The sequence below is a fragment of the Anastrepha obliqua genome, chromosome 2, assembly GCF_027943255.1.
Source record: "Anastrepha obliqua isolate idAnaObli1 chromosome 2, idAnaObli1_1.0, whole genome shotgun sequence".
In the NCBI taxonomy this organism is placed as follows: Eukaryota; Metazoa; Arthropoda; class Insecta; order Diptera; family Tephritidae; genus Anastrepha; species Anastrepha obliqua.
In genome coordinates, this window is record NC_072893.1 from 52,822,896 (window position 1) to 52,839,931 (window position 17,036).

The 17,036-nt window shown below is 37.3% G+C and overlaps 1 protein-coding gene across 1 annotated transcript in view; it reads right to left on the reverse strand.

Moving 5' to 3' along the window:
* Window positions 1–2,960: 2,960 nt before the first annotated feature.
* LOC129239093 (longitudinals lacking protein, isoforms A/B/D/L-like) overlaps window positions 2,961–17,036 on the reverse strand; it is a 147,874-nt gene continuing 133,798 nt past the window's right edge. Inside the window, exons 5-6 of the mRNA XM_054874386.1 lie at window positions 7,484–8,393; window positions 2,961–4,439 (exon numbers count right to left, since the gene is read on the reverse strand). Of these exons, the coding sequence (XP_054730361.1) occupies window positions 4,291–4,439; window positions 7,484–8,393 (1,059 nt within the window). The 3' untranslated portion in view covers window positions 2,961–4,290. The remainder of the gene's footprint in view (window positions 4,440–7,483; window positions 8,394–17,036) is intronic.

Genomic DNA, 17,036 nt, shown 5'->3' on the forward strand with positions numbered 1-17,036 from the left:
GAAAGGCTTTTGACGTTCACAAAAAGTTTTGAAAGCTCGTAGGGTAATGAAATATTTGAAGCTTTGTAGAAATAAAAAGCTTTCAAATAACGAAAAAGCTCATAAAAAGGCTTTTGAAGATCACAAGAATTGTTGAAATCTCGTAGGGTAACTTTGAAAGTACGGAAAGTGCTCCTAAAGCTTCTGAAAATGAAAGCTCATAATGAAATATTTGAAGCTTTGGAGAAATAAAAAGCTTCCAAATAACGAAAAAGCTCAGAAAAAGGCTTTTGAGCGCACACAAAGTTTTCAAAGCTCGTAGGGTAACTTTGAAAGTACGAAAAGTTCTCCTAAAGCTTCTGAAAATGAAAGCTCATAATGAAATATTTGAAGCTTTGAGAAACCAAAAGCTTCCAAATAGCGAAAACGCTCACAAAAAGGCTTTGGATGCTCACAAAAAGTTTTGAAAGTTCGTAGAGTAACTTTGAAAGCTCGATAAGTGTTCCTAAAGCTTCTGAAAATGAAAGCTCATACTGAAATATTTGAAGCTTAAGAGAAATAAAAAGTTTCTGAATAACGAAAAAGCTCACAAAAAGGCTTTTGAGCTCACGAAAAGTTTTAAAAGCTCGTAGGGTAACTTTGAAAGCTCGAAAAGTGTTTCTAAAGCTTATAATACAATTTCTATTTGTAAAGAATTTCCTTCTATGCAATAAAAAAGTACCCGAAAAATCTCAAAAATCAAGTGGGAAATATAAATTTAAAGTTGATGCGGAAGCTTTTAAAACTGAGTTGAGCGAAAATAACGGCTCACTTCTTGCACCAACAATTTACTTATTTTTAGTTCATAAAGAACTCTGGAATTTGAAGAACAATATCAGTACAAGTTTGCAGCTTTTGTAACTCCAAGGAGACCCACGAAGCATAAGTGCTAGAACGAGCGATGCAATATACCGATACGTATGGAGAGATATTGTAAAGGAAGCACTGACTCACCACCAGCTGTAATTGCCATGATTACTGATTTAAAAATTCACCGCCGTTAAACTAGCACTGAGAAACTGGACCTTCTAGCTTTCAAAGTCATTCAAAAGCTTGCAATCTAGTGCAAAAGAAATATAAGTTCAAAACGTTTATTAGTGAGTAGCGTAGAATTTTGCTGCACTAAGTTTGAGCAAAGTTGGGAATTTGTCCGTTTCTTGGGGTGCTTAATTAGCAAACTATGTAGAGTAAATAAACATTAAAAAAAAGTAAATCACGATTTTAGAAAACTAAATCTCTGAATAGCGTTATTTAGGCGCACGAGAACGCTGTATAAAAGCTGCGTGACATGTAAGCTTTCACATAGGGCTTCATTTAAGGCTTTCGCATATGAAATGCAGTTGAAATATCAGCGGACGCTTTTCAAATAAATATGAGCTTTTGTAAGTAAAACTTTTGAGCTTTCTAGTTTCACTTCAAATTGAGAATTTTTAGATTTTTCTAAGGCAATTGCAAACATATTACCTTTAAATACTTTATAATGCTTTTCAGTTCAAAGCCTAGTAGCTTTTCTTCACAAAACTTTGCTACACTTGAGAGCAATTTTTTTGGGTATTGCTAAGGTTTCACAAAACTGAACAAGGTATTTAAATATAACTATTTCATGTCTCTAACTGTATGTGAATAGTTGCTTTGCCGTAGTCACATTTGTTGATTATTATTATTTTGTTTTTCTGTTTTTCTGTTATTTTTTTCGAAAGATAAATATGCACTGTATATGAGCTTTCACTATTGACATTTACTATTTTATTTATTTTACTGACAAATTGGGAGTTTGTGATTTATGCTAAATTTGCATTGATTTTCCTTTGCTTTTGTAAGTTTGTAGTTTATTAGCACCAATTGGTAATTCTATTGTAATTGTATTTGTTGTGTTGTTGTTGTTGCTGTAAAACGCTCATTCTGTCTTGCTAAGCTATTGTATGTATGTATGTAAAAAAGTTGTCGTTCTTCTAGTTTGCTTGTAATTAAATCTTACACATACATACATATATATTATGTGCATATGTATGCACGTAACTGTCATATCGGCGCTATTTTCAATGTTGCATTTATTTTCGGAAAAGTGATATAATATTTAACAGGAACCGGTTGCAAATTGTGGAGGATTAATTGCTTTAACAAGCAAAAAAATGGTGCATATGTATTTGCATGTTCATATATGTATATGTGTGTACATGTGTATGCACCATATACTGCTTTGAAAATTGCAAATTAATTCGATGTGAAATTCAACAAATGAGACTATGCGCATGCGCGTTAACACTACTGAGTTTTTGGAAAATAATCGTAGACTTAAATTTCAATGCGCATGCGAGTCCCTAGATGGGGTACGTGAACTCCATCAGTATGCACAAACATATGCACATATGTATGTATGTATGTATGTGTTTCTGTGTGCCTGTTTCTAGGTATGCATTCCTTACTACCACATTAGCGCAGTGAATATATGTGTATACTACAAAAAGTATGCGTGTGTGTATGCCTGCGTGTACTTTTCTCTATGTATTATATATATGTATGTATGTATGTATATAAAAAAGGATCACATGAGATCTTGCAAACGCTGGGTTGTGCGCTGCAGCTAAACAGTTAGTTGTGAAAATTATTATCTATATACATATTCATAAGTTTTCATGTGCATATGTATATGTAGGTAAATATATGTAACAAAAACAATACAATACACATTATTTAACTGTACAATGAAAGTAAACGTACATACATACTATTTATGTATGTATGCACACTTAAAAGTTCTGCTTGAAAATCCTGCGCATTTCGCGCTCAACCTAATCAATGTAAATGTTGCGCTGACGCTTAGCAACATGTTGCTAGTGGACTCTCGCTCGTTTTTACTTCGCTTTCTCTTTTTCTCTTTTTAATGCTCGCACCATCTCTATCACGCCGCCTTCTTTTATACTAATCTTTTTTTTTTGTTTTTCTTCTTCTTCTCTGTTACAAACATTTACTTTCGCTTACAATTTAAAGTACATACAATTCTTATATAAAAGAAATCCTAAACCTGCATTTAACCAAGGAAAAACGAAAATCGTTTTCGTTCTGTCTGCTGAATAATTATTCATACATACACATGAAAGTATGTATGTATTCACTAAAAATAGACGCTTTATTATGTTAGCTCTCCGCTTTGAGCTTACTCCATTTTGAGTAAGCGCTGCTACTCACTCAGCCGTCCTCTCTCCCTTTACTCTATCTTTCTCGCTAGCTGCGCGCCTTTACTACGGCAGCACTTAGGACTCACTGTTTTAGAAAGGAGAAAAAGTAATGACATGTCTCTTCCCCTTTATCTTTCATTTTCTTAATTTTTTTCTGCCTTCCTCATACCAGCCATACATCGCTGGTCTCGCTCACGTACACTACTCCTGGCTCTGTTTGCGTTTGCGTTAGCTCCACGTGTCTCGTTTACTAATTACACTCTGTACACAATTCCTATTTGTAAAAAAATGCAATTAAAATTTTGCATTTACGCTTAGCGTTTTTACTTCTCCTCTACACTCCTCTTATGTTTTGTTTCACACACTACATTTTCTGCTCTTTGAGTTCATTATTTTTGTTTTACAACTACTTTAAATATATATATGTGTATATATACTGTGTATATATGTATTTATGTATATACTTGTATGCATGTATATAATGACAATTTCTTCTTCTTCTTACTGTAGCTTTATTCTTTGAATTTCTTCGCTTACTTAATCATATGTATATATCTGTATGTATGTGTGTGTATGCATATGATTTCACCTCATCTCTCTCTCTCTCTCTTTCTCTCTAACATATTTCTTTTTCACTCTCTTTTGCACACATATTGTATGTATATATATGTACGTTGCTAATATGTATTGTAGAAGATAAGTATATATGTAATTGCTGCCGTATGTATGCTCGTGCAGACTTCTAGGTTTTTTTATTTTGTTTACAATTTATTAAGTGGCACGCCTCTTTCTCATCTACATATGGGCGCTCAACCACAAATTCTTTGTCGTCGTGGTTTAGTATTACTATTTTTCCTGTAATTCTGGAACGCCAGAATATCATTTTCATTTTCATCTTCATCATCATCATCATCGCGTTCAACCTGTTTCGTGGTGCACTGATCGTGATCTTATGCGCCGTCCCGTGCCGGCCACTTTAGATCACGATCGCTCATCGTCAGTTGTAATAATTGTAATTATTATTATCCTGTATGTTGTAGTTGTAGTAGTAGTAATAATAGTAGTAGTTTAGGAGCAAACTAAAGTCGCTTCACTATTGTGGTAGTTCATCCTTTGTGTCGACAGGGCTTGGTGAAAGAAATTTGCGCACATACTTGGGAAAATGGGTTTTCTCGTGCGCCTTCAGTATGGTCGAGCGTGAGAAGGTTTTCCCGCACATTTGACATCGGAACGGTCGTTCGCCTGTTGCGTCAGGTGCAGTGGGTAATCGAAGAGTGATGAAGAGAAGATATAATCAGTTAAAAAAGAAGATCTTAATCTCTAAGGTGTGCATAGCATGAAGGAAAAATGAGAGAGGTTTACAATTTGCAGTTGGAGAAAGTGTGACGGGAGCGAAAAATGTTAAGAGATACTGCAATAGCGACAAGCTATTTTCCAAATCCCTACTCCTTCCAGAACAAAACGAAAAAAAATAATGTCTAGCCAAAACCAGAACGCTCCACTCTAGCAGAGTCTCGATTTAATATTATTATTATTATTAGAAGGCCATTACGCACTGCGACCAGAGCTGATCTATTGTGAAAGGCCTATTTTTTGTAACCCTAGAGTTTTCGGCTTTTTAAAAATTTTAGCACAATTTTACGTTTGTTGTTCCAAAGATTGCATGGAGATACCACCACGATACCACCAAGGTGATGAAGTCTCTGCCTGCCCAACGCTGGACATTCACAAAGCACATGTTCTGAGCTTTCTATGTCCATTTGGCAAAAGCGGCGGACATTGGTCTCAGATAGACCAATATTATTTAGATGATACCTCAGGCTGCAGTGACCTGTAAGATATCCTGTTAAAATCCGCAGATCTACTCTGCTTAGTGAGAGTAGCTTGTCATATATTCCTTTGTTGGGACTTAGAAATAGTTTGGCTTGACGCTGACCGGCACAATTAAGCCAGTGTGCAGCAAATTTTCCTTCTTCCCATTTACTAAGGAATTCATTAATGTGGCCTTTTGTGAGTCCACAGAAAGGCTCAGGACCAGTAAGTTGCATATTTGCTCCTTGTTTTGCAAGGTCATCAGCCATTTCATTTCCCTCATGTCCTTCATGCCCCGGATAATAACTAGGACAGCTGAGAATTAATAAAAGCAGACAGAAGCAGAAATGCACTAAACCGCTAGTCAAGTATAGAATAAGCAACATTGTTAGTGTTGTTGCAGTAGCTTTTCATACGCTGTTTTGGTTGCCAGTTGCCCCCTTTGTCCCCTAACGACATTCATAGGTAGGACAAAGAAATGAGTTGTTATGATCTCATCAGACCCAAGTGGAAAGATTGAGGTGGCTCGCGAGGAAAGGTAAAGAAATGCCGTAGCTGAACGGGTTTATGCGTGACCACCATTCGGAGAACGTAGGCTCGAAGCTCCGTGCATGAGACACCAAAACGAAGAAAACGTTTTTTCTAATAGCGGTCGTTCCTCGGCAGGCAATGCATTTGAGTGTATTTCTGCCATGAAAGAAGTCCTCATAAAAACCATTTGCAGTTTAGGGTCGACTTAGAACTGTAGGTCCCTCCATTTGTGGAACAACATCAACACGCACACCACAAAAAGGAGGAGAAGCTCTGCCAAACATCTCAAAGAAGTGTACGCGCCAATTATTTATTTATTTTATTTTATAATAACAGGAGTTTTCGTGACACAGAACTGCTGTTAAGATTACTGAGCTCCAGAACAGCGGACTGGTAAGTGCGGTTTTTTGTTTTTCATGTTATTGTAGGCGCATTTTTAAATCCTGTTAAGGTCGGTTAAGGGATGTGGGTAGAAGCCCACGGTAGGGAGGAAAGTCTTTGATCCCGATTTACTTGGGAGTGGCCAGAATTACTCTCCTGCAGACGATTAGGAAAGCTCACAACTGTCGAAGTATTATCTGCATAGTTTTCAAAAACGCGTTTGGGAGTGAGCTTATGTGAGAAGGCGAAACAGTCCAGTTTCTCTGGTTGTGCGCTGGGTTTTTGGGCCGGCCAAAAAATCTTAAGGAAAAGATCTGTCGAAATCGCTTAAGCGGTTATTATGCCAGTCTAGAAGAAAAAGCAGGTCGATAAAACTGTCAAGTGTTGACATAGAGCTCATTTAATGGTGAGCTCAAGGAAAACGCTGCTCTGACGAGGTTGAATCAGAGGAATCACCTTTCCATGTGTTTAATTAGTTGGTTGAAGCGGGAGTGTGGAAAAATTAGTACGCCCCGATTTATGCTTTATTTGTAGAAGTTAAGCCCGGTAAGAAATACTGAGCTCAATTGCGCCAATGTACGCAGGACTTAGAACAGTCGAGTTTGACCGGAATGAATGCAAAGACTATTGGCTGTTCTCCTTTTTAACTGTGAGCTTCTAAATGGAAAATGTATTATTCTTGGTGAAGAGTTTTTCGGTTTTTCTTTACGACGCTTCTGAGAGAGAACTAACTATGCTATAAATCTCGTAGTTTCACCTCACTTTTTGTTGTTTGTGGATGAGCTGAGTGCTCACGTTCGGCTAAGGCTCTGCATAAAAAGTAAGACATCTCTTTGATACTTGAGGCCGTATGACAATTAGAGAATGATGGTACTGGCTTCATAGTATTGTAACTCTAAAGCATCCAAAGGCTGTGGTTTCACTATACTCTAAAGAAAAATGCTGTCGCAATGCAAATCTGTCATAACAGTTCAACTTGAGCACAGGATCTGATACTACATATTCAGCCTTCAAATAATAGCAGGCCGGGGCACTTTCAGAAAATAATGTTTACTGGAGCCTAACTTTGCTTTCCATAAAAAAAAGTATTATATATTTGATACGCGTTACGAGAACCTCAAACTATTTCTAAATTCTCAATTTCTAAGTTCGTGTCATGAATAGGTTAAGTTAGGCTCGATGATTGGACCCGAAGAAAAAGCGCTCGTCATGTATTTAATCTGTTCATTGAGGTACTATTAAAGGAAAAAGAGGGAGCGAAAAAGAGAGTTAGGATACAAGAATATTTTAGGTTAGATTAGGTAAGATGAAGAGCGTCTCATTTGGAAGTTGTTTTTTAATTTCTACATAGGAAAAGAAATGAAAAGGACGGAAGAAAAGCGTTAAACAAATAGTCAGTGGCGAATTATTTTCCCATCTATCAACGACATCTTTTGCCCTGTATCTCTGTTTAATCTCTTTCTCACTCTCTCTCTCCGGTTACTCTCTCTCTAGTTTATCCTTCAATTGTGCACTGAAAATAATATAAAACTCACTAAATTGACATATTTAGAGTTACTTACCCGTATGTACGCGACAATGATCTTTCATATGGTGGCGCAGCTTGAAAGCCTTGCCACAGAACTCACATTTGAATGGCCGCTCACCCGTATGCACTGGCAGATGCGTAATCAATGATGTCACGTCGGGAAAACTTTTGCCACAAAACTTGCACAGCACAACACTATTTGGATCGGCGCCACTCGATGATGCGCCAAGCAACGAGCCCGCCGAGGAGGCCGCAGCAGCTGCTGCTGCCGCTGCCGCCGCCGCCGCCGCAGACGTCGAAGAGGACGACGAACCAGCGCCGCTCAGCACCAAACTGCCACTACCCACTGGTGAGCCACCAATGCCGCCATTGCCAGATGTCGAGCCGCCGCCTCCACCACCAGCAACACCATGCCCAACTCGGCCACCACCACCACTGCCATCGAGATCGAGTGCCCCACGCGCACCCACACTACCGCATGTAGCAGCCAAAGCGGCAGCAAAGTCCAGTTCCATGGCAGCGGCTACCACCGCCGCAGCCGCTTGTTCCTGAGTTTCAGCGCCGCTGGCCGCCAAAGCATTCATTTGGTACGTGGTGAATTGTGGAAGTTGCGCCATATTGAGGTCGTGCGACAGCAAGTGCGAATGCAACAGCGGATGTTGTGCCGCTTCGCGATACTCCAGCGTTTTTAGCGAGTGCGAGAGTATGTGTCGCGTTAGCTTGCTTTGGTGCTGGAATGTGTGGCCGCAGTACATGCAGGTATAAAGGGGCGGCGGTGTTTGCGGTTGGTCGAGATGATGGGAGGTGGAGGCCGCCGAGGCAGCAATGGCTGCGGCCGCGGCGGCGGCAGAGGTGGAACACGAAACAGTGCCACAACTACCGCCGCCACCACCGCTGCTCGCGCCGCCGCCGGCAGCGGCAACGTGGGGCGAATCGGACGTTTCCTGGAACAACACCAAACAAAAATCCAACATCAACTTCTTTCGTACTACGCTTTGGCGTTTTGTTTTTCTTTTACTTTACTTTTACTTTTAGTTTTGCTTTTCTTTTGTTTACGTTTCGTTTTCGTTTTCGCTAGCGCTTTCGCTATGTTCGGTTTCAATTTTAAACTCTCGTACTATAGTTTTATGGAAATTACAAAAAAAAAAAGAAAAAAATATATGTATAAAGTTTTTAATTGCCTTTCTTCGTTTTCTTTGTCAATGAAAAGATTTCGCTTAAGCGACATTACTTGCTCTTCATATTTTTCTCATTTTCTTTGCGTAAAATGTTTTTTTATTTTAATTAAAGCGAAATAGAAAAAGTATAAAAACGAAATTTCACTTGTTTGTGTACAGTGAAAAAAAGAACGGAAGTATAAAAATATATGTGATAAAAAAGGACTGTTTCTTGCAAATATGAAAACAACAGTAATTCCCACACGTTCCGAATTCAAAATGGGAAATCAAAATCGAGATTTAAAACTTAAATGAATCTGAATCAAATGAGAATGAGAACTCAACGAGGAAAGGAAAAGATGGAAAATTTTCAGCAATACTTTTTGATTAACTAGTTGGATCGCTTTAAATTACAAAAAAAAAGAACAAAAAAAAAACAAAAAATCAAATTTAAAAATTATGCTTTATGATGTTCTAAAATACTTTAAAATATATATTTTTTGCAAATCTACTAATACTTTCCGTTAGCTGCGTTTTTAAATATTTTTTGTTTAATTTTGTAAACAAATGTTGCCAAAAAACAAGAGGGGCTTTTCAGCGTTGGCGTGAGAGCGCTTGACCATTCTGCAAGCCTTTATTTACGCTTTCTTTTAACTTTAATCTCTCTCTTTCGCTTTCTCTCACTCTTACGCTATCTCTCTTTCTCTCTCTCTCTCTCTATCTATCTTTTTTGTGCTCCACAAGTCCTCGATTGGAATGTGTGTGATCGTCTCAAACATTCGCTAATATTTTAATCATAGAGTGAAAAATAAAACTCTCTATTTAGTTAATTTTTTTTTCATGTATAGAGATTTTTTGGATTTGATTTAATACTTTTTGTTTTTGTATATATATAGTTTTGTTTTTTTTTGCAAGAAGTTGAATTTCGATTTTTGTTTGGGCGTTGTTCGAAAAGTCACATTTTCATTATTTCATTTATTTCATAACCATTATAATTAGAATTATTTTAATTTTTATTTAAAATAGTTGAGTCAAAAGAAAAAAAATGGCGGTAGTGGCGCATTTGAAGCTTAAACGTTAAATTTTAACTCGTAATAAAAGTTTAACCGATTCGACCGTTTCAAACGTTGTTCAGCGATGCGATTTATGTTTTATTACTTTTTAAACTCAAACTGTTCTTTTTTGTTTTTTTTTTCATATTTCTCTTTTAACCGACTTTCTGAGTGGAGTGTGCGTACATTTTTAATTTAATTAATTCTAAATTACAACAACAATAATGGAAAAAATAATTTATAATTTTTAGAACGTTTTCCTTTTTTTATTTATTTTATTTTTACTTTTCTTTTTTCGTTTTGTTTTGTCGAATTCGGTGTCAAGAACGTGAAAAAGAGCGTTTTGTGTGTAGAGCGTAACGTCGTAACATACAAAACAAACAAAAAAAAAAAAAGAAACTCAAATGTGTTATTTGGTTGCTATCTTTCAATAATTTTGCGTGGCTAAGCTAATAAGGGACGGTTCCAGTAATAACGGGAACACAATCACAAGTAAGTCCGCTGTCCTTATTGTTCAAATGTTGGTGTTGTTGTCGGAACGTGATAAATGTTAAAGCCAATAGTGTTGATAAATTTCAATTTGGAATAAACCTATAAACATAATTTGAATTTTTTAATGCTTTAATCAAATAAAATTTTGTGCAAAATTTTGTATTGTATAATTTTGATAAATATTTGCGACTTTTGTCCTTTTACCTGCCTGCTTTTTGAGTGAGTGTTTGTTTTTTTTTTGTTTTTTTTTTTTTTTTTTTTTGATTTTGGTATTGTATGCTGTTTTCTTTTTGGCGTTTTAACTGGGCCGAATAGTTCCTAAATTTTTTGTTAGCAAATTGCTTTTGTTTGCTATGCATTTGAGTTGCGTGTTTTTGCTTTGTGCTTTTCTCAGTTTAAGTTTCAAATAAAATAAAATTTTTGATTGTCCAAAATTTTGGTTTCGTTTTCATTAATATTTTCAAGAAGTTTTTCCACTTTACTTTACTAATATTTCATTACTATTCTATAGTTGCTAATTGCATCTCGAGCAATGTTTCCCTTGCTTCGGAATGCTTCGTATTTTTTGATTTCTGTTTTTCCTTTGTTTTCTTTACTTTTAAGCTGGCACACTGGCGCACTCTTTTTCTTATGATTCTTGTTTCAAATAAACTGATTGTTAAGCTTTTATCTTTTTTCGTTGCTCAAGCGAACATTTAACTTTTTTTTTATTTCTTTTTTGTTTTGAGTAAACATATTTGAAAATATTTTTATTTTGCTTAATAATTCAAATTCAAATAAATAGGAGTTAAATAAAGATGTAATAGCACAGCCATTTCCAAAAAACGTAGATCAACTTCTTGACAATAATATTAAATTATATTATTTTATTATTAATTATATTATTAAATATGTAGTAAATATGTGTTTCGGAATGCTGAATGGTTGAATTCTAACTTTTGCATTCCCCAATTCCTTTTTTTTTTGATTTTCTCTAATTCATGTGTTGTCTGATTCAGTTTCGGAAAATGATTCCAGTATCAATTGGTTAATTTTGGAGTAGTTATAATTTTTAGTTGTTGTTGGAATGTAAAAAAAAATATGTATTCATATACATAAAAGTGTACATATGCCAGGATTGTGCTTTTGTGAGTTTAACCAGTCGATGCTCATTCGATTTATCAAAGATTCCTACACCAACATAGTCGTAGTGCTTGCGGCTGCTCACTGCTGTTTAAATCAGTAGATCAACGGTCACCGTAATCGAGTGAGTTGTGCATGACTACCAGTCGGGAGAGTTCGGATACGAAGTCCATTTTGGGCAAGAAATATAAAACGAAAGCCAAATTTTGTAATTAGCGGCCGTACCTTGGCAGGCAAAGCTAAACCTCTGAGTGCCTTTTCGCAAAGAAAAAGCTTCTCATAAAACATCAGCTACTATTCGGAGGCGTGGCCGAAAGGGTTGGTGCCTAACCACCATTCGGAATTCACATAGAGAACGTCGGTTCGAATCTCGGTGAAAGACCAAAAATGAAGAAAACGTTTTTTCTAAGAGCGACCGCCCCTCGGCAGTCAGTGGCAAACCTCTGAGTGTACTTCTGCCATGAAAAAGCGCCTCATAAAAAAAATATCTGCCGTTCAGAGTCGGCTTGAAACTGTAGGTCCCTCCATTTGTGGAATAACATCAAGGCGCACACCACGAATAGGAGGAGGAGCTCGGCCAAATATCCAAAATTATATATAACGGGTGATTTTTTAGCTATTATCTTTTTAAACAGTTGGTTTAAACAGCTGACGCACGTTTCGTGTTTTGTTTCACTGTCAAACATCTTCAGTTTGGCCTATAATTTTACCATGAATCGTCTTACAACGGAACAACGCTTGCAAATCATTGAATTTTATTATAAAAATGCGTGTTCTGCTAATAAAGTTTAAAGTCGAAAAATTGTGTTCAGCGACGAAGCTCATTTTTGGATCAATGGGTACGTAAATAAGCAGAATTGTCGATTTTGGTGTGAAGATCAGCCAGAAGAATTGCAAGACCTACCAATGTATCCAGAAAAGGTCACACTTTGGTGCGGTTTATGGGCTGGAGGTATCATTGGACCGTACTTCTTCAAAGATGCTGCGAATCGCAACGTAACTGTGAATGGTGAGCGCTACCGTGAAATGATATCCAACTTTTTTTTGCCCAAAATGCAGGATTTTGACTTGCATGACATGTGATTTCAGCAAGACGGTGCCACATGCCACACAGCACGCGTAACAATGGACTTGTTGAGAGGCGAGTTCGGTGAACATTTTATTTCACGTTCGGGACCTGTCAATTGGCTGCCCAGATCGTGCGATATAACGCCTTCAGATTATTTTTTGTGAGGCTATGTTAAAGCTCATGCCTATTCAGACAAGCCTGCTTCAATTAGCGCATTGGAAGACAAAATTAAAGCATTTATATGTGAGATACCGGCCGAAACATTGGAAAGAGTATGCCAAAATTGGACTAAGCGGATGGACCATTTGAAGCGCAGTCGCGGTCAACATTTGCATGAAATAATCTTCAAACATTAAATTATATGGACTGTACTATACTATATATATATCCTCGGCTGGTAGTAATCACACATAAATATATTTATACAAGGACTGTAGTAGAGTCTACAATTACACCTATCGCTTAAAATTGGTTTGTATTCAAAATTTATTTCATCAGCTCTCTAACTTTCCTGTAATTGAGATCCCTCAAGTTCTTTAAACACATATCTACCGACCGCTTGACGTATTCGCCTAAATTATGCCCGATAGTGGAAGATCTTTTAGTGGCTCCCTTACCTCCAGATCTCGACTTCTTCTACAGAAATTATTCGAAAATGAATTATTCCAAATTAATAAACAAATTCAAAGCTGTGCCCAAATACATTCTGCCTTCAGTGGTACGCTAGATGATGAAAGTGGAGTAAGTATATTTATTGATGGATCTAAGCATGATGAACAGGTAGGTGAATGAGTTTACTCTGAATGGTTGGGCATCGGTACATCCTTTCGCTTACCTAATCACTGTATTGTCGTTTGGGCAGAAGTTACCGCTATAAGAGAGGGTTTATTGTTCTTAAATAAGCCTACTGGGATAGTCAGACAGCTCTGAAAGCGCTAGAGTAGGTAAAATACTCGTCAAAAACGGTAGTTGAATGCCACAAATTATTATGCGAAGTATCGCAATATTTTAAAATATACTCGATCTGGGTACCGGGCCATGGAAATATAGAAGGTAATGGCAAAGCGGATGAGCGTGCAAGGAGAGCTATAACAGTAAACATTCACTGAGACAATGCACTAATACCGATTCCCTTAGCTATGTGCAAACTATTAACAGACAGGCACTCTACCAATGCTGGTAAAGCCCGTTGGAGGCAAGTAAGTAGGGAAACTTGGCCAGAATGTAACCACGACCGCACAAAATCGCTACTGAATCTTAGAAGTCATGACATGAGAAATACGATAGGAGTAGTAATAAGGCATTATTTAATTGGAAGGTACGCAAATAACCGGGGGTACCCAAATGACTTTTGCCGATTCTGTGAAGATATTGAAGAAGAGGAAACTGTGGAACACGTCCTGTGCATATACGGTTTTCTTTACAGAAAAAGGCTTTCCGCGCTTGGATTCGTCTTTCTTAACAGCATTGAAGAGGTCTCTCAAATAACGTTACTGCATTTAACAAAACTCATTAAATCCCCAAGCTGGTTAAGAGAAGACTTAAGGATGTAAAGGACAAGCTCCAGTGGTATCATAATTCAGTACTATTCAGGCTTAAATGTGGTGGTTGACAGCCACTCAACCTAACTTAACCTCGCCTTCGCATTTCTTGGCAGTCTCAGCTCAGAATATTTAGGCTAGACTTAGGCTATTTAAAAATGTGCCTCCAAATTGTGAAGACCCCAATAGCGCAGGTCTGGAGAATTAGAGGTCTCACTACTATTATTGTCAAGCACCGATTATGAGACGCTTGGTGCCATGAAGTTGAGTAGCAATTTATTATTTCTTATTCTACTTAAAGCTTCTGTAGCATCTGCGATAAGACAAACTTTGTCTTTCTACGCTTTGTTGATACCATTTCGGTAAATTTGGCATTTTTGACAGAAAAATCACACTTGGTCCTATATCGACTTAGAAGATGTTATTAGCTTTAAATTCCCATAGAAGCAACTGAGGGGAAATTCACTGTATTTTTATTTCAATTTATGAAGATTTAACAGAACATCTACTGCAGGCGCGTCTCAAAAACTTAAAACTAGCTATAATCATTGCTTTAAGAGATGACCTTTAAAATCCACTACTAACAGTTCGCATACTTTGCTTTCCCATTTGCTTAAATTTGGACGGGGAAGATGTAATCTTTGTGAGTTAGCCAGCTGCTTGATCCTTTATAAAGGGTGGTTAAATTTCAAGGGTCGATGTTGAATGTGAACCACACCTAACCGTCAAAGACACCGTCGGACTTCTTTCTTTGGGGTTATTTGAAAGAAAAGGTGTACGTCTGAGCCAGCAACAATTGTAGAGCTAAAGGATGAGATAATTCGGCACATTAATGTCATAGAATGGCATCGGATGGAGGTGTGCCGCCGAGGTCGCGGCGGTAATTTGGCCAATATTTTGTTTCATGCGTAATTGAGCCATATCAATATTATCATAATAAAGAGAAATTATAATAATTTTCTAAAAAAGTTGTATGTTATTCAAAATCAACACCGGCCCTTGAAACCTAACCACCCTTTAGAATCTTTGGTGATGTTGTAGGGGAAGCATAAGTTGCTTTTCAAGTTCGGCCTTTGGGGGGCAAAGTATCGTAGTAACTTAATATAGAACTACCTAAACGCTACCTAAACTAGTTTTATGAAGCTTTGGTGCGGCATTGATGCGATTTTTTATCTACTCTTTACGGTAGCGGTCACAAAAAAAGGGAAATCAGCAAGTCTTCTAATTTGATTGACCACAGCCGGTTTTCATCGGGTAAGTGAGTGAGAGTGAGCATCAAAAACATAGGAAGTCTCAGAATGCGGTATTGAGCCTCAGGCAAGCGAAGCGATTTGATTTGATGCTTCAGATTTTTTTTCTTCCTTGTTCACCCTTCTCGGGAGCATAGGGCCTCGATAAGACGTGTCTTGCGTTGGTTTCGTCAATCTATTTGATTGCTGACAGGATAGGTGATTAGCCTGCCTTCAGATAAATTACGTAGACTGTTGGGAACAGCTGCTATAAGATTTTGCATGGGATATCTAACTAGTCACAAGCATCTACGGACCCAGCCGCATAGCAAACTTTGGATTGGGGAGAATAAGACTTCTGGACGTACCAAATCTGAAACATTTAAGTGAACTTAGATACAAAAAAGATCAAACAGTTCAGCTGCTATTATAATGAGTTTATACCATACATTTGTGCTATTTCATGGGCATAACAAGCTCGGTCATCCTAGAGGAATGGGCTGATGTGTGTCTACCATTTGGAAGTGAAAAAAAAAATAAAAAAAAAAACAAAGGTTCGTTCCGGGCTTGAAACATCAAATAATAGAAACAGTTTTTTCTAATAGCGGGCGCCCCTAGGTATGCAAAATCTTCAAGTGTATTTCTGCCTCATAAAAATCATCTGCCGTACGGAGTCGGCTTTAACTGTAAGCTCCTCCATTTGTGAATGATGCACAAAACTCTCCACAAACATTTCTTTTAATTTCATCAAAAATTTTAGAACTTTTTTGCGTTTATAGCAAATTTTTGAATGCAGGATCGTACAATTAGTTTCTTACTTTATAATTTAATTATTGTTTCAATTCATTTGTGCGATATTTCTGTAATTATTTACAGTATCTTAGGCGATCTTTGAAACAAAAACACATTAATTTCTTGAGATCCACAACTAAAGGGCTGTGATATTTTGTAAGCAGATGGAGCCAGCTGATTGTACTGCTCTTATTTTCGAAATTGAAAAATGCTGGTCTAATAACAAATGCACGCAGGTTCTGTTTTATAATCTGAACCATTTTGAAAGCCTTGGGAGTACAGCTTTTCATATAAGAATAGCCTTAACGCGCTCATAAGCAACGATTTTGTTGAAACAGATCTGCTTTTTTTTTATAGGTTTTTTACTTTCGTGCCCCAAATCGCGTTCTTCTGCTTTCCAGATACATGTGACAGCACTGTGAATGATATAACGGTTGTTAAACTAAAATCTGACACTGAAAAATCTGAAACATTAACGATCGTCGATCTACAGCTGAAGCATTCGTTAATCATTGAATGATCGAGTGGATTTCTGTCTTGAAAATATTTGCTATAAATTTTCTACATTCTTCAAAGCCTGGATAAAAATGTTGAGCATACCATTCTGCTGATCTCATCGATTAGGGGTGCTAAAAAATCATCTATATAGGGCAACATTACTATTCTAAAAGAGACGAGCTTGTGCACTAAGCACCAGCCAAACATTTTCCTACAAAGAAATGTTAATTTGAAGACTATTCGCCAAGCCTGTTGGGTGGAGGAAAATGAGTTTAAGTGTAAGTTTGCTGAGGAACCTGCAACGACCTGCATACATTTTGGAAGCCGCCCAAAATCGTCATGCGCATTAAGTGTGGCACTTAAGGCGGAACAGAAGAAGAAGAAGATCAAGTGGTATGGCATGCTTGACCGAATACTTTCTGAGCTATTAACATAATATGGGCGGAGGTGTATATTCCGAGCATCTGAGTATATTCCGAGCATCTCCTTTAGTTTTCGGCTTCCCGACTACTGTAGTGCTTTTCAGGCTAAACTAATGGCAATAATGAAAGCCGTGACACTGTTACAGTGCGATGCGTTACCTGGAGATGATATCTACATTTTCACTGATAGCCAAGCGGCGATAAAATCCCTCA